The following is a 21999-nucleotide window of genomic DNA, read 5'->3' as shown; positions in this document are numbered from 1 at the left end:
TTCCCTGATGTTTTCCTGTTTACTTCATTTACGAATCGCTTCCCATTAAAGATCCCAAAGCAATTTCACAATAAACTCATCAACAATTAAAGCAGCAACAACCATGCACAAAAACAATTTCAGGTGTGGCACCGAAAAGGACTGGGATGAAAATCTTCACTTAAAAAACTTGTTGGAAAAAGGAAGGTCTTCAATATGCATAAAGATTATTGAGAAGAAGACACCCCATGGAGATGTGGGGTGGAATTCCCCAGGGGAGATACTGTCACACTTGAAGGCCCAGTTCCTACACTGTGAGGAATAGACCTCCTGATAAAATGTCTGAAACCATGGAGAGCCCCTGCCAGTCAGTGTAGACAATACTGAGGTGGATGGACCAACGGTCTGACTCAGTATAAGCAGCTTCTTGTGCCCTGTATGCAAGTTGCATAAGGCTTTGTACATCAGGACGAACCCCTTGAACTTGTCATAGGAGCAGGGCTTCAAATGGATACTGAGGATGGCGAGCGTGAATACCTCCAGCGCTATTTGTATAAGAATGAAGTGGAAAAGCAAATAATTCAGGAACCTAATATGCTAGAAGGGGGGAAAGGTTGGTATTCTAACTAATAAGATCCAACACCCAGTGCTACTGTGGGGTTGACAACCTATATTACCCCTGGAAGAGACTTCTGTCATAGCTTAATAACTGCCAGTGTGTATATAGCTCCATTTTTTGGTAGTATGTCTTACTGCGCAGTTGCTTTTAAGTTTAGGACGTATTTCTGAAAAAAATTAAACACAATGAGAACTTAAGTCTGTGCACACAGCATACGTTTAAAACCACAAGGCTTGCCCCAAAGAATCCTGGGAACAATGGCTTACCCCTCACACAGGTACAATTCCTAGCACCCTTAACTAGCTACAGATCCCAGGATTCTTTGGGAAAGTAATGTGCTTAAAATGTATGTTGTATAAGCAGCCTTAGGCACCTTAAGCTGAAAAACAATGCTCTCTTGAAAAATATCTCCACGTATCCTAGCGACAGGGAAGCTGTAGCCCTCCAAATGTTCTTAGACTCCAACTCCCATCATCCCTGACCACTAGCCATGCCAGCTGGGGCTGATGGGAACTGGAGTTAAAGAATGCCTGGTGAGCCACCAGTTCCCAGTCCCTTAAAAGGCTTAATAGTGTAAGTATGTTCCACTGAAATGAAGGGTGATCTCTGAGAAAAACATGCACAGGAATGTGTGTTCAGTCTTTGTTGACATAATACCTTTTTGGTTCTAATAAATTGCTTCTCCCTGTGATCCGGTGAACAGAGGAAGCATAAGGAAGAGGCAGAATGCAAAACTGGAGCCTACTCCCAACATCAAGTGAGGGGGGAAAACATCTGAATAGGATGAGGGTAACCTAAACATTGCAAATAGATCCCTATATTCTTAGTAGACAATCCCAGATGCTTCCAAAGCTTCTAAGAATTCACAGGGCTGTTTTCAGGTTAAGTGGGCTCTTTCCTACCTGTTTTCTCTGAGTTCCCAGTAATCAGTGCAGTGGAAATATTCTGCACATATGGTGGAATCCAAGACTGATGGATCCAGTTTCAGCTCCTGCAACAGGGCTCCACCTCCCTCACATCAGCAGTCCCTCATATGACCCCAAAATCTGCTCCAGAGGGTCCTCCCAACTTGTTGGAGATTTTGAAAGTTGTAAAAGTGTGAAGAGGAGACAAAGGTGAAGTCTCACCGTGCAAACAGATGTTTATTTCACTCACATATTGATAGTTTTGGATGCAACCCACCTCTTCCAGCCATGTGAAGGAACACGTTACACGATCTATTCCTCTTTGGAATTTAAGTAAGGGCTGGGCAAATTCAAAGATGCCAACATAAGACCAAAGACATCCATAATAAAGCTCTGTAAGTACTTATTTTGGCTTGTTATAAACCTGTGACCTGTTAATTTAACCAAATGGCTTCCGTTATGAATAATAAACATCAGCTCTGTATTTATTTACTTATTTATTTCACGCTCACTATTCAGTTTTCTTTTCAGAATTATTTGTCAGTAATTTCAAATGGGCACAAGAGTTGCCTCACGGGTTACTTTTTCTGATGTAGAAATTATTCTCCATGGAGAAAGAACAATATGGGGAGTGGCCTTCCGAAGACTTGGTGAAAGAGCCCACTTCCAAAAGAGTGCCAATACTTTTAGCAGGGGTTTCCATGAAGATACCTTCCTGACTCAGAAAGGGTTTGCATGAAATCACCTGCTAATATGAAGGGAGAACTAACTTTGTTTCAGCAGCAGCATGCAAGGTGCTTTGAAGTCCTGACTTTGGGATTTCAAAGCACCTTGCTCCTGATCTTGTTGTGATGTCAGTTGAATGGCACATGGGTGACTCCCCACACCCATCAAATTTGGCCTGTGAGGCTGATCCAAATAAAGATCTGACCCATGGAGCCAAAAAGGTGCCCTGCACTTGCAATAGTAGGTTTGAAGGGAAAATGCCCCACAAGAAATGGTGAGCTCTACATTCAAATACTCATCCTACAAAAGTCCATTGTTAAAGTTTCCTTAGTGATATGTTCAAGTACCATTCTTCAAAACCTTCCATCCTATGCTGCCTTGATGAATTTATTGTGAATACAGCGAGCACCAGCCAGCAACCAAATGCAAAACCTAAAGGCTTGAGGAGATCTAGAAACCTGAAGGTTACAATGTCTTCTCATCATATGCCTTAACCCTTTTGTTGAACTTAAAGGAAAATGCAAGAGCATAATCTGACAGTAGCCTTTCATATTGCACAAAAATTAAAACGTAAGACGTTGTGCACAGCAGTGCAAGGAGGTTTGGTGCAGGAGTTGTTGCTAGGTTGGTTTTTATTAGGACACATGTCAAAGGAAGGCACTCCCATGTTCAGCTACCATGTTTTTAAAAAATTAAGGAAGGAGAAGTGAGAGTTTATCAATACCACTGGCTTGGTGCATAAACATTAAACACAGCCTCAATACGCTGCAAACAGCTAGCAATGGCATCACTATCTGGAGAGAGAATCGTGTTTTCCCAGACAAAAATGCTACCTTGGGTGAAGAAGTTCAGACGTTTCGCCAGATTGATTATGGCAGCATCTGTCATGATCCTGTTGTGAAGGCAATCCAAAAGCAGGAGCCACCACCATGAAGGCTCTCTCTGTTGTGAACATGTAATCACAAGGCAGAGGCAGATGGAGAAAAGAGCTTAAGGCACAGGCACAGCTGAGACACTTCTTTGGTTTTGGAGTCCCAAGCCAACATCCCCAGTTATGCACCAAATGTTTTAACTTTCGAAAAACTATCCATCAAGCCATGGAGAAGGCTGCAAATCTCAGTTTAAAAAGTAATGTAAGAGCTATTTAGTGGGCCACGAGGAGGCTGACAACGATGAGAAATAATACAGGTATGTTGAAGTAAGATTATGCTCCAGCAAAGCAGAATATACTCTATGTAGAAACCCTTCTACTCTTGGTAAAAGAAATTAATACCTGTTAGTTGTCAGGATTGCCAAGCCACTTTCTAATGGAACAGATCTCCACAGTTGTGGCCGCTGTGAGAATCTGAAAATGAACATGGGCTTCACGTCATGAGGGAGAAGAACCTCTTTGAAGAAATGGATTCTTGTCACATTCTCCCAGCAATTAAGGTTAAGTCATGTAGAAAAAAATATTTATGTTACACCTACTGCTTTTGCATAAATGAAGCAAAGAATTATTTAGATTATAATTAACTGTTTGACACAACACACAGTTAGCAGGTATTTAAAGAAGAGAGAAAAGAAGTCTAGAATTTTTTTAAGAGAAGAGTTGTTTCTGCTAGAGCAAACAGATAAACAGCATATGCTGCCAGACCAAAATATGCCCTGTATAAAACTTTTAAAAATGTAATTCTTAAAATATTTAATTTTGAAAATATTATGTTAAAGTTTTTAGGGAGTGGTTCCAAAGGACTAATATCACCAAGGGAGCAGCCAGCTTGCAACTTTAAAAATGGGAGGGGATTGTGTTGAAAACAGTTTCTGAATTTTTGCACTCTCCCTTGAAGTTACACTCAGAGGAGCATGTGCAAACAGAATAATGCCACAAAAAGTATGTAGCGACAGTCAACTAGATTTAAGTTCATTTTCTGTAGCTGGAGGCCAAAATCGACTAAATTGGTTCTAGTGATCAAGTTTTCTGCAATTCCCCATTCTGTGTATTAGCTATTTGACAGAAATTCACTGCGGTATTTAAACTGGCAGTCATCACAGCTAACTCAAATTGTATTGGCTTTCACAGTGTTGAAACGCTGAACTGCAATCATCAATCGGCCAATTCCAAGATAACGCGGTGGTTGAAATTCCCTGTCATGCTGTACAATCCCTTTGTAGCTCACCAGCTCAGAAGATGCACAATAAAACCTGCAACAAGAGTGTCTGGCAACACTGCCACAATGTAATATGAGTGCGCCTACGGAGGGGCTTTGCCTAGAAGCAAGATAAAGGCAAGCGTGCCAACAGCAGTAAACCTCTAGAGAGAGTATAACATTTTCGTTTGGAAACGCACAGAAACACTGAAATTGGAAGCACATTTTGGATTTCTCTTCTCTCCTTTCCCCCTAGACATTTCTTTTTTCTTTTTTCAAATTTCAAACCACTGAACCACCACATTAAAAGCACCACAGTTTTATCAAATTTCTACTCTACCCCAAGACTTGGGGAGAAATGTAACCAAGTGTATAAAATTAATAAGCTGTTTTCTGTTTTAAAGTCAACTTTGTACCAGTTTACACAGCTTCAAATTAGCTCAAGTTTTAACGAGTGACTTTAACGCGTGCTTCTGCAAAAATATGTTGCAACCAAAAACATAAATTAGCGTAATTCTGCACAAAGTCAGCCAAGAAATACAAGTTTTCCTGGGACTTTCTCTTACAGAAGTGGAACAATGGCACAAACCAGACAAGATATAGCCCCCTTTCCTCGTCTCACAAAAATCCCCTTCAAATGTACCTATCTTGCCATTGTCCTATCTTCACAGCATTAATTGCTTTGTGCCCCAAAATTGGTCCCAGGTTCCCCTGTGGTGAGCAAATTTTGTGATTTGCAGGAAAAAGAAATACCTTGGTGTTCAGCTCACAGGGAAATGTGGAAGAGGAGCATTTGTGCAGTCTCTAAAGCGTAAGGATTATTCACCCATCCCCTTGGTACGGGGTCTACATAGTACCATTCTACATTGCTGCTAGCAAGAATTCAGCACACAGCGTCCCAATCTCAAGAATTCCTTTCGCAGTCAGTACAGGTCAACCGTCTCAGAACTCTTATGAATCGATTAAGACGCAGAAAAACCAAGAAGAACGAACACTTTTTGCTGTTTTTAATATTAAAAATGTTCTTTGGGGAAATTGCTTGTTGCTCCTGCTGCTTCTATTATCATATAGTTATATTGGGAAATGAAATGGAAGTTACACAGCATGGAAGTGCTGTTATACAGGCTGCTAATGAAGCATGGTCTCCCATTCTCTGAAGCATGTATTCACCAAGCCTACTGATCTGGAGAGATTTGCTTCTTATACGTCCAAGTAGCCACACCTCAACCATAAACAATGGGAAAGAAGCATGCAAAGGAAATGATGCCAGGCTTTTAAATGCATTTCTCCAAGCGCAGAATACTGTCTTCTATACACAATAGGTTAGGCACTCTCCCAAATTTTAAGATAATATTTTTGCTTTCAGGCCTGTGACACAAGACGAAAGATCAACCTCAGTACAGAGTCTCTACTGGTGCAGAGAATAAAGGAATCCACAAAATACGTGCATCCAAGTCATGCACATCTATATATATATAAAAGCCATCAAGAGCGTAAGAGAATTTTTACCAATCATACCGACAACCTAGAATAGCAGTTTATTTTTACTCCATCTACCACATTAGTCATCTGTCCATTCTGATCATGATTTGCACAGGCCCCCCGAGTGAAAATCTTTTTTAGAACGTAAACAGCAGTAGCTATTAACATGTTCTCGCAATCCTGCATGTTCTTCCTGGAGTCTCCATTAAAACCTCCATACTGTGTCAATCCAAATCATGCAGCCAACTATCCTGTAGTCTGGTTGGGAGCCTTTCTGAATGAGTCACCGTTCATTCATTAGCTGTTAAGAAGGCTTGTCGTTTAAACTATGTTACATGGAGGCAGAGGCTTAGAAGAAGAAGGTGGGAACACATCCTGGCTACATATAACAAGGCCAACAAGCAAACTGATCAGCAAGACTTCTTAGGCAAGGCCCTTCCATGTTTGATACTCGGTCCAACTTCAACGCCAGATGTTCTGCGCAGGGGCAGTAATTCAGAAGATTAGGAAAAGGGGGAAACTAGTTCAATGTTCTTTAATAGCCTCAGTCCAATGAATCCTCTTCGAAACGCTCCCATACATGAGAAATTGTCCTTTTCGTCTCCACAACACGCTCCAATATCTCATCCATGATGGCTTGCTAAGTTCATTATAGGAAGTGAGCTACAGATTTCGGGGGGGGGGGACAACCACGTTTATAAGCTTGATACATCTATGATTAAAAGCAACATGGTCATGACAATACAGATTAGTCAACTACTTTAAAACCAACAGCCCTTTACAAATAATGAGTATAATGAAAAGAAGGGGGGAGCTGGGGGGGAGGAACAGAACATCTTTTTGGTCTTCATAATACGTAAAACTAAAAAGGTAAAGTACTACTCAGGAGTGTTACGAAACTGTATTACACTAAGATTTTTCAAAACAAAACAATCAGGATTGCGTCTATTTGCTGTAAGCTTAAAGCAACATGTATTAAAGAAGTTTATGCGAATCATCTAATGCACTCATGCCTATTATTAGAATTATTACCCAGCTAAAAAAGATTAATTTCTCTAAATACCGTAAATCCTCAGACACTATTATAAGGCTGCTGCTAATGTAGCAGCACTATATCTTGAATGCAAGCAGTATCCCTCCACACCTTATGCTTTGCATCCAAGACCTACAGAGGGCATTCCAACATCATTAGAAAACTACGTTAAGCCACATTTCATAGGGGACAACCTTAACTCAGAAGCAACTTCCCAACCAAAAAAGAGACCTGAGAAGAAGTAAAGAAAGAACCTGCAATCCAAAATGGCAAATCCAGCGACTGATTTGTCACTACGTGTAGCGATGAAGATCCTAATTCTGAATGTATCCACCCGCATGCTTAAGTCCCCACTGGTGTCAGTGGAAGTTCTATTCCTTTAGAAGTGAGGCTCAAAACAATACAGACACACTTCAAGAATAATCAGAAGCAGGCTTGACACTTGCAGTCCTCTGAAATCTAAACAGTGTCTTGTGGCGAAGTTGCCACACACTGAGCAATATGGCGAGGCCACCTCTAACTGGGATGCTGTGTGTTCCGCCTCAGTTTTCACGGCGACAGTCCTATTTGAGAGCTACCAATGAGGAGCAAGTAGGGGCAAACTCCTTTCCCATCCACCAAACTGCAGGGATACGGGGCTCCTCCCCATAGCACAACATGGCCTCTTAAGTTTCTGCCACAAAAGCAAATTAAACTTCTGCTTCTGAGCACACGATGGAAACAAAACAGACCCAGGGTTAGGAGCAAAGTCAGGTTTTTGCCCCCAACTGAGCCATATTCCTTATGGCAGCAGAGTACTTCTTCCCATTCAGGTGAATGGCATTCATTTCTCACTACTCTTAAGAGGGCTTAACTTTGATTGAAGGAGGAGGAAATCTACCTCCACTGGGATCACCAGTGCTGGGGCTGTCCCTAAATTGCAGTCTAGTTGCCCACGGATTCTACAAGAAAGCAGAGAGTTTGTACGCTCTTCCCCCCTCCCCAGAAGAGCACCAGGGCCAGGCTCCAACCATTGGTCTAAGAAGAAGCAGGCGCAGGGAGTTTGCTTCCCAGCCCTCTTCTGCCAGAAATGCTCTGCTCCAACTGTTAAGTTCCCTAGGACTGCAGAATTCATAGAATCATAGACTTGGAAGGGACCACGAGGGTCATCCAGTCCAACCCCTGCAATGCATGAGTCTTTTGCCCAATGCGGGGCTTGAACCCACAACCCTGAGATTAAGAGTCTCATGCTCCACCAACTGAGCTATCCCAGAGTATTTTGGGAGAAACCATCTGGCTTCTGCTACCAGCCAGAGGGCTAAGAGCGAGAGCATCAAGGGAGGATCAGCCTGGCCACAACTAGGTAGATGCATCCACCTGCTCACAGCTCACAACTATCCTCTGGCATGGTCCAGCTGATCTTCCTCCTCTATCTTTTTTCTTCTCCACTCTCCTTCACTTATGTGTCCTGTCTTTTTAGTTTGTAAGAGCCTGTTCCTCATTATTTTTTATTTTTATTGGTGCAAACTGTTTGGGGAGAGAACATTTGTCGAAAACAAACCAGGCCAATAAATAAATAAAAATGCCAGATTATTTTATTCCCCTTTAAGTACAACTGCTTTTCCATGGGAAGGCTACAAATCAGAGCACAGAGTTGCAATGAAACCAGCCACAGAGACTACGGCTAAAGTTTTTTGTGGCCCTCTCCCTTGCTTTTTTCTTTCAAGACAGACAGTTTCCTGCTAATTCATGCTGTCAAGAAGCCTACTCTTCTTCACGCAAAAGCAAGTGCTTTCCATCAACAAGTCAGAAAAACATCTTCTAAAGATTGTTCATCATTAGGCAAAAGGATCTCTTTGGGGACTTGGTCAAATCGAATACACAAAACCAGATCAATGCCCGGCCATCTGCCAATTTTCTGGGAAACATAGTTCTATATTCCTGGTATGGCTGCATCAGGAGGAGATAAAATTAAAAATGTAGGTTGTGGATTTAATATGAAACTCTCCTTTCAAAAGTTGATTCTGCAGAAGAAGAATGTCCATGATAAATACAGAGCAATGCACATTTTCGAAGTTTTCTTCTAGCCTAGGAAATCTGCCTACAGTAAGCTCTCAAACCTTTTACTAAAAGCTGCTTTAGATATCATCAAGAAGAGCTATTGTCCTGGAGTTTGTGATCCTCAGTACAGAAACCAGGGACCCAGTTCATATGTTACCAGAACAACAACTCTGAAACCATATTTATTTTGTCAGGTCTTACCCTGCTCCAGCAACATCCAGAGAGATAAGCAATGGACGAATTATCCCACTCTTCCCTGTGTTAGTGAACCCTTTTTCCCAGGGAGCTGGTCTGAGAAGGAACCATATAATTCAGGCAACACTGTAGCTATTAACTGAGAGGCAGAAGGCTATGGAGGGAGCAGCTCCCCTAATGATCTTAACTTACGAATCATGTGAGAAATTGATTAAAACCAATGGGGTCTCTTTCCAAGTAAATACTTTTTAACCAGACTGCTCACTTCCGACTCACTTTCCCCATAGACCACAGCTTCTCACCCTGCATATTATTTTGAGGCTCAGCTCAATGGAAACGTGGACAACATTCGGCAGCTTGCTTTTTCTCCATTGACACTCATCTCCTTACAAATCCTTCAGTCTGTGTGTTGCAAAAGAAAAAGGACAAGATGCCTTTCCTTTTATGAACTATCAAAATCTACATCCTCCTGGGAATCCATGCTCTGCCATCACAGGTAGAAGCTGACAAGTCAAAGTTTATCCAGAACAGTTAGCTTGGGGCAATGTCCCCTCTAACAGGATAGGGTCACTAGAAACAGCTTCTAACGTTATCCTCCGTGGGGCTTGTAGCTCTATAGTTACTCTCACAACAATTCCCCCACCTCTTCCACTATAACAAAGCAAACTCCAGATGCTCATATCACATACACCTGCTATTTATTTGGGGGTAATCAATATCACATCGAAAAACAAAAATGCAAGATTCTCCACCTCGATTCAATCCCTGCATACAATACTTCACTCTTCCTCTTACAGTCAATTTTGTACCCGCAGCCCATACAAAAATTCAAAATTAAAGAAATAATGAAGTCTGCATTGCAGTCTTAAGGGGAAAACCTTTGCATTGGTATTTTGAACCGAGTCCATTGGCTCTCGAAGGCTACAGTTCTAGGCCCACTTACCTGGGAGTAAGTGGGGCTTACTTCCAGGTAAAAACGCACAGGATTGCCCTGCACAGCAGCCTTACGACAGATTCATAAATACAAAGAGGCCCCGATGAGCTTTCAGAGACATTCTCCTCCTGGAGAAAGAGCATTCCACATTCAAATACAGCCACTCACTTATGTCAGAAAGTTTGCAAATGAGATTTCAACATGATAAATATCGGCACTGCATCTCTCCTTCACCCTGCTTATCCTGCGTGCCACTAGGAAGATGCATGGCGATGTAACTAGATCAATATGCACCACCTTAAAGTACTCAAGATAAGTATCTGAACTAGATTCACATAGCTGTGACTTTATAAAATATTATTCAACCAAGTCAGAATGGCAGCAGTGGCAACACCCTTTTCTCCCCATTTGCCGTATTCCCATGAGTTTCTAGTCAAAAGGATTAAAAATTAAGTTACTCACATAATCATGAAAGGCTTTTGCTTCACTCGAGTGTTCGCAAGTATCTCGCCTTTCCGGAGCTGCACAGTAAAGGTCCCAAAATACACTGTAGGGCAAAGGAGAGAGAGAGAGAGAGAAAGAGAGGAGACAATGACTATGAACCTGTACAATATACAACACCCCACACAGTGTTTGGTAGGAAGTCTAGCCATGCCAACAGTTCAGCAGCGAGGAGGAGAAGCATTCAGTCTATCACCTTTGTTCCACTTGAGACTTCCACCTCCAACAACATCCAACTAGAGGCAGGCAAGATGTGCATTTGGGGATGCAAATGTTATTAATGTGTAGATTCCTGCAAAAGTGTCCAAAGACAAGCTGAACTTGGGGAAGGGCCGTGGCTCATTAGCAGAGCATCTGCTTTGCTCGAGGAATGTTCTGGGTTCAATTCCTGCCACCTCTAATTAGGACTGGGAATGCCCCCCTCCAAAAACTTGGAGAGTCTCAGTTAGTGGCTCTGGAACACTGGAAGAGATGGGCCAATGGTCCGACTCACTATAAGACAACTACCGGTGTTCCTAGCTTTGGGACATTCAAGCTCCCTATATTATTTAGACTCGCTCTTTTGTTTCAAGAGATTTCTTTCTGCAACCATTCACTTTTGCTCATCTTGCCAGGGCTAGCCCATCCTGCTGTTTCCCCTCTATGCTCAGGCTGAACTTTTACTTTTGGACCTCTTACACACTTACTGCACATTCAACGGCACTTTTAATCGCCCTCTTGCTAGAACCGAATGCGTCCAATTCCGGCTGTTGTGTTGGTCCATTAAACCCGAACACATCTCCCTCTACATATGAAGCCATCCTCCAAACCAGAGTGCAATCCATTAGAGCTGTTTCAGTTTGACATTAAATGCCATACTGTCAATACAACATTGATTTCATCTTCTGTCTTGGATGTTGCACATATATAAGCACCGCCATAATGGAAGCCCCTTAGATAATAAAACTCACTGTCCTCCCCATGTTAGCTGCAGTCACTTATACAATTGCTGACTAATCTAGTGCCATGTAGTGGGCAGAGTGTCATGAGGAGACCCTGGTTTAAAATCTCCACTACCATGGCCACTCACTGGCTCTCAGCCTAACGTACCTCACTGGGTCCTTGTGAGAAACACATGGGAGAAATGGGACAACCACATACACTACCTTGAGCTCTTTGGAGGAAGAGTGGAATAGAATAAAAATATAAACACCCCCTTTACTTTCTCTCCCCTCTCCCCCATAACCTCACAATGCATATTGACAGAAATTTCTCACATTGAATGTAACTAACATGTAGAAAGGACTCTATGAACTGAAAACAGATGTTATGCTGTTGTCCATAAAAATATTTTAATAAAATCTTTTTTTAAAAAAACGGAACAATTTCAGTCTCCCCAGGCATTCAGGTAAATAATGTGGGGTGTCAGAAAATATCCAAAGCGCTCCTGCACGGCGGTTGTTTTTCAAGTATCAAAAACTCCAGGTGCTAACATTTTTCTTCTCAACTTCTTCTGACCAGTACTGACTGCATAGCCTGACGCCTGACACTGTGCACAAACCCCAAGCACTGTAACAGACTGGGAAACAATCCAAACAGCATTAACCTGGGCCAGCTGACAGAGAATGTTCTGACAAAAAAAAAAAAAGCTTCTGCTAACTACACACTAGAAAGAGAAATAAAAAACCTTTTAGCTCTCCTGCTCTACAGGTTCAGAAGCAAGCAGCCTTCAACTCCATGCGCTACCTCAACCTCTTCTACTCAGATAAAACTACAAACCAACCCACAAGCCTAATCCAAAAACTGCACCGCTTACCTAAGCAACATGTGTCCCTCAGCTCTCCATCTTTGGGCGTCAAGCCTGTCTCACATACATTGAAAGCGTCCTGTTCTGCATTACTAGCAAACTGCCCAGACGCATAGTAACTTCGTCACATGCAAATGGTATCAATGGGGTTTACTGTCAAGAATTGCCCTTCAGAACCGGGGTGTAAGAAATGTTTCTATCACCCAGCATCACACTACCAATGGCACAGCTGCTCCAGTCAAGTTGAAGCTGCCCACTGGACTATCTGCGTCTCTGAGATAAATTCACAAGGGAGAGACAACCTCATAGCAAGTAGCATTGATGAGGAACTCTGTGCAGAAGCTAGGGGAAAGTGCCAGTGTTTCTTTGAAACTTTTTAAGTAAAACTAGAAATCTATCAGCAAGACTAATAAAGCTCTTCCCAAGAAAACGTTTCAGGAGAAGGCAAACACATTTATAAAAAATATCAGCGCCTGATCTATCCTGTCACACGTTTACATCTTAGCATCATAACAAGAGTGGGGGAAGAAACAGTGCAATAGGTGTAACTTGCAGAAGTACTCCATATATTTTCTTACAAACAGCAACACATAACTGTCCTATGGCTGCACTCTGAATCACCATACATAAGGAACTAAAGGCTAGAGCTAGACCTCCCCTTCTGCCTTGCTTAATGATAAAGGAAAGTTCAAGCAACATCTATTTTGTATGACTTGGAAACAGGTACAACGACTGATCAAGACTTTCTTCAGTACCTTTTTCTCCAACACTTGCTGAACTAAATCCTAACTAGGATGAAGAGACGAGCTCACAGTTCAACTATGTCTATTTCTCAACGCAGGAACACAAGATCACTCCAAAACTTTTGCCTGGGACATTCTTTCCCACTTACAGCCAGTTAAGCATAGGAGTTTCTATTTTGGGGAAGAGAAAGCAGCAGCCCACTTACCACCACCACGAATGTAAAAACCCAGGAGGTTCTCCTAGTGTGATGTTTTTTTCCCATCGGATCTGTAAACAGCAAAGGGTGCAAAGAGGTTAGACACTGGGAGAAAAAGATGCTTCCTCTGCCCCCAGCCCCCACTTCACCTCCCCTTTCCCCAAGCAGCCTCTGAGGCCCAACTAGCAATAAATGGCAAAAGGTGATAAAAAATTCAAAATGGAGGCTACAGTGCCTGCTTCTGAAAACAAAGGCCATCTAAAACAAGGGGTGAGGGAAGAGGGTCAAAAGTAAACAGAGCCACTCACCTCTGATAAAAAGGTCTGTGCTGATTTCTGTGCTCCTACATGCAGCAAGTATTCATACACATACAAAGCTAACCTGTAAAAGGACGGAAGAAAAGAAAAAGTGGTAGAGAAGGAGCAAGCGGCTACTGTGCTGAACAAGACTTTATAGGATTGTCCCACTTCCACGCTGAGCTTCCTCTCACTTCAGTGGGGATGAACCCAGGTTTAAAGCAGGGCAGTGAAGAAATATCACTTCCTTCCTGCCTCCAGTGCAGAGAGCAAGGAGCGCTCTCCTTCCCGCCCCGCGCAGCCCCCATCCCACCTCAGAGATAAGTTGATACTAGCTCAGGGCAGGAAACAAAATGCAACTTCTGCAGGCACATGCCCCATTTGCAAGGCAGCCAGCAGCATCCCCCAGCCATCCATTAAAGCTTCCAGGAACCCAAAGCGAGGTGTGGGGAGGGGGGTTTGAGGTCTTTCTCCACTAGTGCCTGGACAGATTTGGGGGAAGGCCAGCTGGGTCTAAGAGGGGTTCCCCCCCACCCCGAAATCCTCTTCTACCCAACCCCCCGATTTGCCCAAACTTGCAAACTCTAGAAGCGAAGTGGGAGGGCCAAGGGGAAGCCTACCCATCGCTCATCGCCTGGACAAAGCCCTTCACCCCTTCCACTTGCACAGACGGACAGACACTTCAGACAAAAGGACGCGGTGCATGCGTTCCTCCATCGTGCTTTCCGATCCGGCACCCTCCGCTCTCCCTTCCACCACGAAGCGGCGGGACCGCGGTAGGGAGAGATCCTTTCCCCGCCACGAACCACCCCGCTTCCACCCCTGGATCGCAGCCTCCATGCCCGTCCCCTCCAGATGCCCGAGCTCCCCGAAGACAATGAAGGGACGGCGAGAACGCCTGTCGGAGGAAACCATGCGCGGCTGCTCCCGGGAGTCCCCTCCGGTGCCTGGGCGCTTACTTTTCCCGAGCCTGCCCATCCGAGGGCACCGCCGAGCCTTTGCCTTTGGCGAACATGGTCCGCAGCAAGAAAGAGGCGAAACCGAAGCCGCCGCCGCCTGGATCTCTCCGCTGCCGTTCGGTCTCCCAAGCCTCGCGCCTTCCCTCAGCTGTGGCTCGCCCAGGCTCCGCCGCTGGCGCCGCGCCGATCTCCCCGGTTTCAGCTGTCAAAGCCCCAGCCCCGGCCTCGACCCCATCGCCCTGCCCCTCTCCGCGGCTCCGGCTCCTTCCTCAGCTGCTCCTGCTGCTGTTGCTGCTGCTGCTGCTGCCGCCACCGCGGCTGCCCCCGGCTCAACCGAACGTGGCTACACTAGGGATGGAACGCGGCGGGCGTCAACGTTCCACAATGGATACATTCCCCGGCCAATCGGCGGTCTGCGGGGGGAAGGGTTGCTCCGCCCCCGAACGGCGAGTTTAAGGTGGCACCGGGGGAGATGCTGCCGGGCAGGACGAGGTGGAGAGAACCGCGCGCCGGCTGCTTCCTAAAGGGTCCCCTTGGCTGGAGGGAGGGCCTCCGCGGCTCCGCCTCCTCCTCCTCCTGCCGCTGCCGAGGGGCTGAGCTGCCTTCCTTACCCGGCTCCCTCCTCGACCCAGGTACCCTCCCCTAATCCCAGCCTCCCACCAGACGCCCTCCCGCTGTCTCGCTCGCACCATTCACCTTTCCCACATGCGCCGCCCTGCTCGCACTCCTCGCCCCAGCCTCCCCGCGCGCCGTTTGCACCCCGCGCGCCGTTTGATCCCGCGCCGCACCAGCCAGCAGCCCCCTCGGCGCCCCATTTTGCGCCCGTGGCTGCACCTTCCTCGCTCGATCCCTATCCTAGCTCTCCTCCTGCCCTTTGCTTCTCCCTCCATCCTCTTTGCTCTCGGCCGCCCCAGTTTCTCCGCCTTCCTCTGCCTCCCGACCTCCCGCCTCCATTACCTTTCATATAGCGCTGCCCAGGCTGAAGCTGCGATCCTCAAGCCCCTTCAGCTCCCGAGTACATTTGTGTGTGTGTGATTGGGACTGTGCTGGATCGCAGCACAGAAGTGCGCAAAGCGAGAGGCTCATCTCAAGGCGTGCTACTTACTCAGAAGTAACTCCCACCTTGCTCAGTGGGGCTTACTCCCAAGGAAGCGCGAATCTGTGGTTTGCAGTGGGATCTGGGCTTCGCCAGTGGAATCTTAAAAACGGGGCCTCCTGATGGCCGTGGGTCCATTCATTCATTCACCTTTTGTACCCCGCTTCTAAACACCTTTATTAGCAAGTAAGCCGTACGGAGCTCAACGGGACTTAACTCCCAGTCCTAGTAAAAAGGAACAGGAGCGGCGTGGTTGGACCACCTTTGCATACTCCTACGGTTCCCCATCTCTTCCACCCACCCTCCCGCCCAGATCCTTTGGTCCGCTCGAGGCTATTTTTGTTTCTCCTTGCAGAGAAGGGGGTGTCGTGTCTTACCCACCTTTGCAGAAACCAGACTAAAGCCGTTTTTTAAAAAAATGTTCTTACACCAGGATGGCCCTAACATAAGGACCTATTCAAAATGCCTCAAAACGGAGGGAGCGCGACCTCCCCAGATTTATTTTTTTAAGGGAGGGAGAGACACAGAGAATTGGATGGAGGTTTGAGGAAGTTTTGGAGAGGGGGCAGCGTTTAAGGAGATCTTTGAAACACAGGTTTTAAAATGATACCCGTACCCCCGAAGAAAAACCTCAGAGATGCCTGGGGGCTATCTATGATCCAGGAAAAGGCGCCTTGTATCCTTCAAACAATAACTCGCCACCATCTCCCCATCCCTGTTAACAGCTAAAGACCCACATTTGCGGTCCGTTTCTCTCCTGAAGCCTAAAGTTAGAACCTCCTGAGAAACTGGGAGGGAGAGCTTTTTCCAGCTTCCCCCCACCCCGCAAATGTCGGTGCCTTTCGCTTTAAATATGATATAACCCGTTTGCTACTGTCCCTTTAAAAAAGACGAGCTGAAAAAGCTGTGTAAGCGCTGATTGGCTGCCTGTTTGGATACATCCTTAGGGGGGACTAGAAACTGTTCGCCAGGGTTGATTTTTTTTTTAAACTGTGCTGTTCCAATAAACAAGTAACGCCCCTCCCCCTTACATGCCTATCACCAAACAATTAAAGGGTAGGTCAGTGTCCTGGGGAAAAAACAGTGGAAGAAGGAAAACTCAAACCCAGAGTTAATATAAACTACAAGCGCGCACACGCCCATTAAAGTTCGGTGATATTGTTCAAAGGTGTATATTTGTTTAAAAGGGGGCAGTCTTCTTAACGTGAACAGAGCCCCTGAGTGATCTGTATTATGGATCTTTAGAAAGCGAATTTATGTGCGTTTTCGGAGTAATGTTCCTTCCTTCCTCCTCTTTCTCTTCCCCCCACCCCGCCCCCAGGAAACGATACAGCCCGGAGCTTTGTACTCGCCTTGATTTAATCTGTGCTATGCGTGGTTACTGAGGCTTCCAGGGAAAGGTAACATTCAAAGGCTGCAGAGCACTCTGTCTGCGGTGGAAACTTGCAAGTTTTAATTTTTTTTTCCCGGTAGGTGGCATGGAATTCACAGAAGGAAAAAGATACTCACCACCACAGATCCCTTTAAAAAAGCGTTTCCATCCGTGTATGTGTGTGTATATATATATATATATATAACACAACACATTACATTTAGGAGTTGTGTGAGCCATCAGTAATTGAATTAGTTTGGTACAGTTGGGGTCAAAATTCCTTAAAACCGTAAAGGCTGGCAGTTTTCTTGCTCAAAATAAATCTTTTGCTTTCCTGGTGTTTATTTCCAATGTTATTATTTTTATCATCATTAGCATATGGGGTAGTTTGGGTGATCAACTTTTAGATGCATGATGTAGATGGACAAAATTCAAACACAGGAGGAGTTTCATTTTCTCTGATTTACAGCAGTGCCTGCATTGTTAAAGTAACTTTCCTTGTAGGACCTCAAGTAAAGGTCAAAGGAGTTGGATGTGTTTGACAGCTTGGAGAAAACATGATGAAGAGGCAATATGATAACCATAGTCAAATATTTGTAGGGTTCACACATAGATGACAGAGCAAATTTGTTTCCTGTTGCTCCAGAGGGTCGGGCTACAACCAATCAAGTCAGAATTACAAGAAAGGAGATTTCAAGTAAGCGTTAAGGAGGATTTCCTTTTGCCATGGGATGCTGGACTAGATGGGCTTTTGGCTTGATTCAAGAGTGAACAGAGAGATGGGGCACATCAGGGGTAGGGAACCTCAGCACTTTTCCCCAGGCCACTAACTGGTCCTGATTCACAACCTGGGGGCTTTCGCTGGAATGTGTCTTTGAATTCTGACAATGCCTCTTCCTTGTCTAGATGGAGGACAAAGCGGGCGTTTGAGTTTGTGTAGAACAGGCTTCCTCAAACTTGGCCCTCCAGATGTTTTGAGACTACAATTCCCATCATCCCTGACCACTGGTCCTGCTAGCTAGGGATCATGGGAGTTGTAGGCCAAAAACTTCTGGAGGGCTGAGGTGGAGGAAACCTGGTGTGGAAGGTAGCTAGCTGTACAGAGGTAAAATCCATCCATCTGCCCACTTTTGCCTCTGGCTCCATCTGCCACTGTCACCTGGTCGTTGGAAGGTTGCGCAGAAGGAAATGTGGCCCCCAGCTGAGAAAAGGTCACTCCACCCTGGAGCTAGGTGATCTTTGAGGTCCTTTCTAATTCTGTGATTCTAGAATTCTACTTTGAACCTAAGAAATCAATGAGGGCATTAACAATTACAGTCATACCTCAGGTTGCGTTTTTTTAGGTTACGGACTGCCGAAACCCGGAAGTACTGGAACAGGTTACTTCCGGGTTTCGGCAGTCGCACGTGCGCAGAAGCACTAAATCGCGCTTTACGCATGCGCAGAAGCGCCGAATCGCAACCTGCGCATGCACAGATGCGCCGCTGCGGGTTGCGAAGGTGCATTCCGCATGGATCACATTCGCAACCCGAGCATCCACTGTATTGGAAATCACAGAGGGTGGGGGAGGACCGTACTCCTTGTTTAATAACTTCCTCCATAGGAAAGGCACAAGCACTCTGCAGTTTCCCTCACTTGGGGTGGATGGGTGGGTGTTTTAAAAACATTTATTATAGCAACTTTGCATGTGAAACCAGAGAGAGTGAGAAGCGTGTCTTGCAATAGGCTGCATCGGCCACTGTGGTTTGCTCCCAGCAGGGTTCTGTGCTCTGTGAAAATGTCTGACAAGCAAGAGCTGCTTTTTACCACAAGGGGTTTGTACGTGATGGGCCAGGATATCGCTTTTGGGGCCAAAGTGTGCAAGCAGCACTTTGCAGGAGGCAGAGCTAAGTGTAGTGAACCCTGCAAAAACTATGCTGCTGGAGTTTCCTGTCCACATCCTTGTCAGCTGTGGATTCCAGGGTCTGTTTGCAGAGGAGCAAATGCTTGCAGGAGGATGTGGATCCAAGGAGTCACAGAATTCCACTGTCCATGTGCCCCTTTGCAGCATCTCAGGGTCAAAGTGGGATTTTTGGATGTACTTTTTCTGCTTTCTCCAAGTCAGAAATACTGAAGAGGGTCTGTTCCTAACAGATCTTTGACCCCTTCCCGAGCTGATACCATTTCATGCACTGACCAGTTTCCTTCTCTGTCCTGGAAATGCCAATCGATACCATGAGCAAGCAAAAAAATGACAACAGCAACCCACAAGAGCAGCAGTTTCAGAGAAGGAAAACAAAGCTCACTCCAGCCTTCTTATCCTGAAGTGTAATCCTTGAAGAGGGTCGTTTTTCTTCCTTGGAAACCTGCATAAAGGGGAACATTTGCAACGCCTATGATTTGTGTTTTGAAGCTCTGTTCCAGGCATCTCTCTTGCTAGCTAGTTTGCTTTCCTTCCAGGTATTTGGCAATACGTGGCCTCCTCTTCCTCTGCGCTCCGCGTCCCTTATGGTCGGGTGCTGCAGTGAAATCAAAAAAAGAAGCCCTTATTGGTGACATCAGCCTCCACCAGAAGGATTAAAGAGATGTGCCAAATTCAGCCTTGTGAGCTCACTGCAAGGAGAACCAAGTGGATACACATGATGGGCTGGGAAGGAGCCAACCTTCCCTTTCAACATAAACAGCTTCCCAAAGTGGAAAGAGGAGGAAGATCACTGCCGAAAGATAGGAATGCATGTTTGGGACTGGGATATTTACAGACCTAACCCCAGCTTTCTGCAGATTCTCTTAATTAAATGTGGCTAAATATGATGGACATTTTTCAAGTCTATCTGAAACCCGATCTTGCCATGCCTTGTTCCATTTTAAATCCCCTTAATGCCATGCTGGCCTACTCCTCTTCCACTGGGAGGAAAAATACTGAGCAAACTTTCTGGGTACTTGCACAATATGGATGGGGTTTCGTACCTCAGCTGCCAAATCCTTGTGCAACGCTGGGCATATGGCTGTATCATGCCACAGCTGTACAGCTGTAAAATGGGGATGATCATAATAAAAATAGCACTTCATATCTGATGGGACCTGTAACGGTAAACTTGTTAAAAATGAAAGGGGGTTGCATTAAGGCATTGCTGCGTTATACAAACAAAATTGTACATTAATTCAAGATGCTTCTGTTGACACGCAAGCCCCCAAACCTCGTGGGCCTCAGATATCTGAAGGAGCACTTCCTCGTGTGTAGACCTGCCCAGGTGTTACATTCTGCAGGCAAGGTGCTGCTAGCTACTCTGTGAAGCTTGTGGGGTGGCAGCACAAGAGAAGGCCTTTTCTGTGCCATGCTCCCACCCACCCCCCAGTGTGAAATGCCTTCCCCTCAGTGCATTTGTCCTTGAGTCCATTTTGATGTCTCATTGACACACATTTTTTATATACATTGGTTATGTCAACATGGCACCCACAGAGACCTTCCCTGGTGACTGTGGGGTCCTCTCCTCATTTCTTAACAAAGAGAAAGCTCCCCTCCCAATCTAATTGCAGTGCAAGGTTGTGTTTAAAACTGGGGAGAGTTAACACACACACACACACACACCACATAAGACCCCTGTATAGAAAGCTGCTTTCAAGTACAGTTACCACAGAGGAGAGAGAGTTTGGGAGGGATGACCACACCCTGCCTGCTGAAAACACCCTCCTTGCAACTGGGCTTCAAAGAAGACTCCTCTTTGAAGAGACTGCCAGGCCTAATGGCTGCAGAAGAGAGATGACCTTCCTAAGAACTTAAGAGGAGCCTCCTGGATCAGGCCAACAGCCCATCTGGTCCATCCTCCCATTTTTCTCAGTGGCTAATGTGGACCTCCAATTCCTAGAGCTAACAGGTAGGAAGTGGGGGTTAACTCTTGCCTCCCCAGCTGCACTCGCCAAGAATGAGGCTTGTGGGGCAAAGAGAAAACATTGCTTTCGAGGCGCATCGCTGCTGGGAATGGGGGGTGAATGTGTGTGAGGGAGGTCTTATCCGCTGGAAGCCTGAGGGCCCCATTCCTGCCTCTCTCCACCTGGCTTAGGGCGGGGCCTGGCAGGCTTCATAAGAACTGCTGCTGCTGCTGCCGCCCAGCAAGGGTTATTTTGGGGAAAGTTTTGTTGGGAGTTTTGCTGTTATTGACATTATTTTTTGTATCTTTATGTGGAAACTGTTCTGTTAGGTTATGCAGTTTTGATGTGTTTTATTTATTTTTATGACTGCTTTGCTGTTTTTGTAACTATGTAAATCTTTTCATATTGGAAGCCACCTTGAGCATTGTTTTAACTGGAAAGGCTGCATACAAATAAAATGATGATGATGATGAGTGCAGTGTGGTGCGTGCATGATGTTCCCAGCTGTTTCTCCAGTTTGCAAATTTGCCCAGCCCCCCCCCCAAGGTTTCCAACCTCTGTATTGCCTGGTTTAATTGTATTATGCTGAATGTAAGCCACGGGGGTGGGGCGCTGCCTGGTGAAGAGTTGGATATAAATGCCTACAGATAAATAAACTGAGCAGCAGCAGCAGCTCCCTTGGTAGAGCATGAGACTCTTAATCTCAGGGTTGCGGGTTCGAGCCCCACATTGGGCAAAATATTCTTGTATGGCAGGGGGTTGGAATAGATGACATTCATGGTTCCTTCCAACTTACACTTTTATGATTCTATGAAGTAAGCCCAACTGTAGAAAAGCAAAAATAACCATGGCACTATATTGTGAAATGCAATATTTTAAAGGTAAGATTCATGCAATCGCTTCTATGGCTTTTTAAAGACTAATTTTGAAAATTTCTGAGCCACATTTTCCATCTAGGAGGGCTCCTGCACCTTTAAGGTGTGCAGAAGAGAGAATTTCCACATGTTATGCAAGCTACAGCTGCCGAAATCCCACCTGGTCACCCTAGTGACCTTTGCATGTTAGCATGGAAGATCGGGGGTTTATGAGTTGTCCCATTTTAAAAAAACTGTGTGCATGCAAATCTGGCATTGCAAGAAAATCAACCGGATTCTTTAT

General features: G+C 45.3%; 1 protein-coding gene and 1 long non-coding RNA gene across 5 annotated transcripts in view; one reads left to right on the top strand and one right to left on the bottom strand.

Annotated features, from left to right (window-relative positions):
* The window catches only part of SSBP3 (single stranded DNA binding protein 3), a 171792-nt gene extending 157061 nt beyond the window's left edge, over nucleotides 1–14731 (bottom strand). For all 4 annotated transcript variants that reach the window (XM_082225679.1, XM_082225680.1, XM_082225681.1 and 1 more), the window contains exons 1-4: nucleotides 14525–14731; nucleotides 13578–13650; nucleotides 13279–13340; nucleotides 10505–10589 (exon numbers count right to left, since the gene is read on the bottom strand). In XM_082225679.1, coding sequence (XP_082081805.1) covers nucleotides 10505–10589; nucleotides 13279–13340; nucleotides 13578–13650; nucleotides 14525–14580 — 276 coding nt within the window. In that variant the 5' untranslated portion in view covers nucleotides 14581–14731. The remainder of the gene's footprint in view (nucleotides 1–10504; nucleotides 10590–13278; nucleotides 13341–13577; nucleotides 13651–14524) is intronic.
* Nucleotides 14732–15017: 286 nt separating this feature from the next.
* Nucleotides 15018–21314, top strand: LOC309533990. Its single transcript, XR_014220579.1, has 3 exons — nucleotides 15018–15156; nucleotides 16942–17020; nucleotides 19432–21314. It is a non-coding gene; the product is annotated as an uncharacterized lncRNA (long non-coding RNA).
* The last annotated feature ends 685 nt before the right edge of the window (nucleotides 21315–21999 follow it).

Source organism: Podarcis vaucheri (genome assembly GCF_965113315.1).
Source record: "Podarcis vaucheri genome assembly, chromosome: 6".
Taxonomy (NCBI): Eukaryota; Metazoa; Chordata; class Lepidosauria; order Squamata; family Lacertidae; genus Podarcis; species Podarcis vaucheri.
This window is presented reverse-complemented; position numbering and strand designations above follow the sequence as displayed.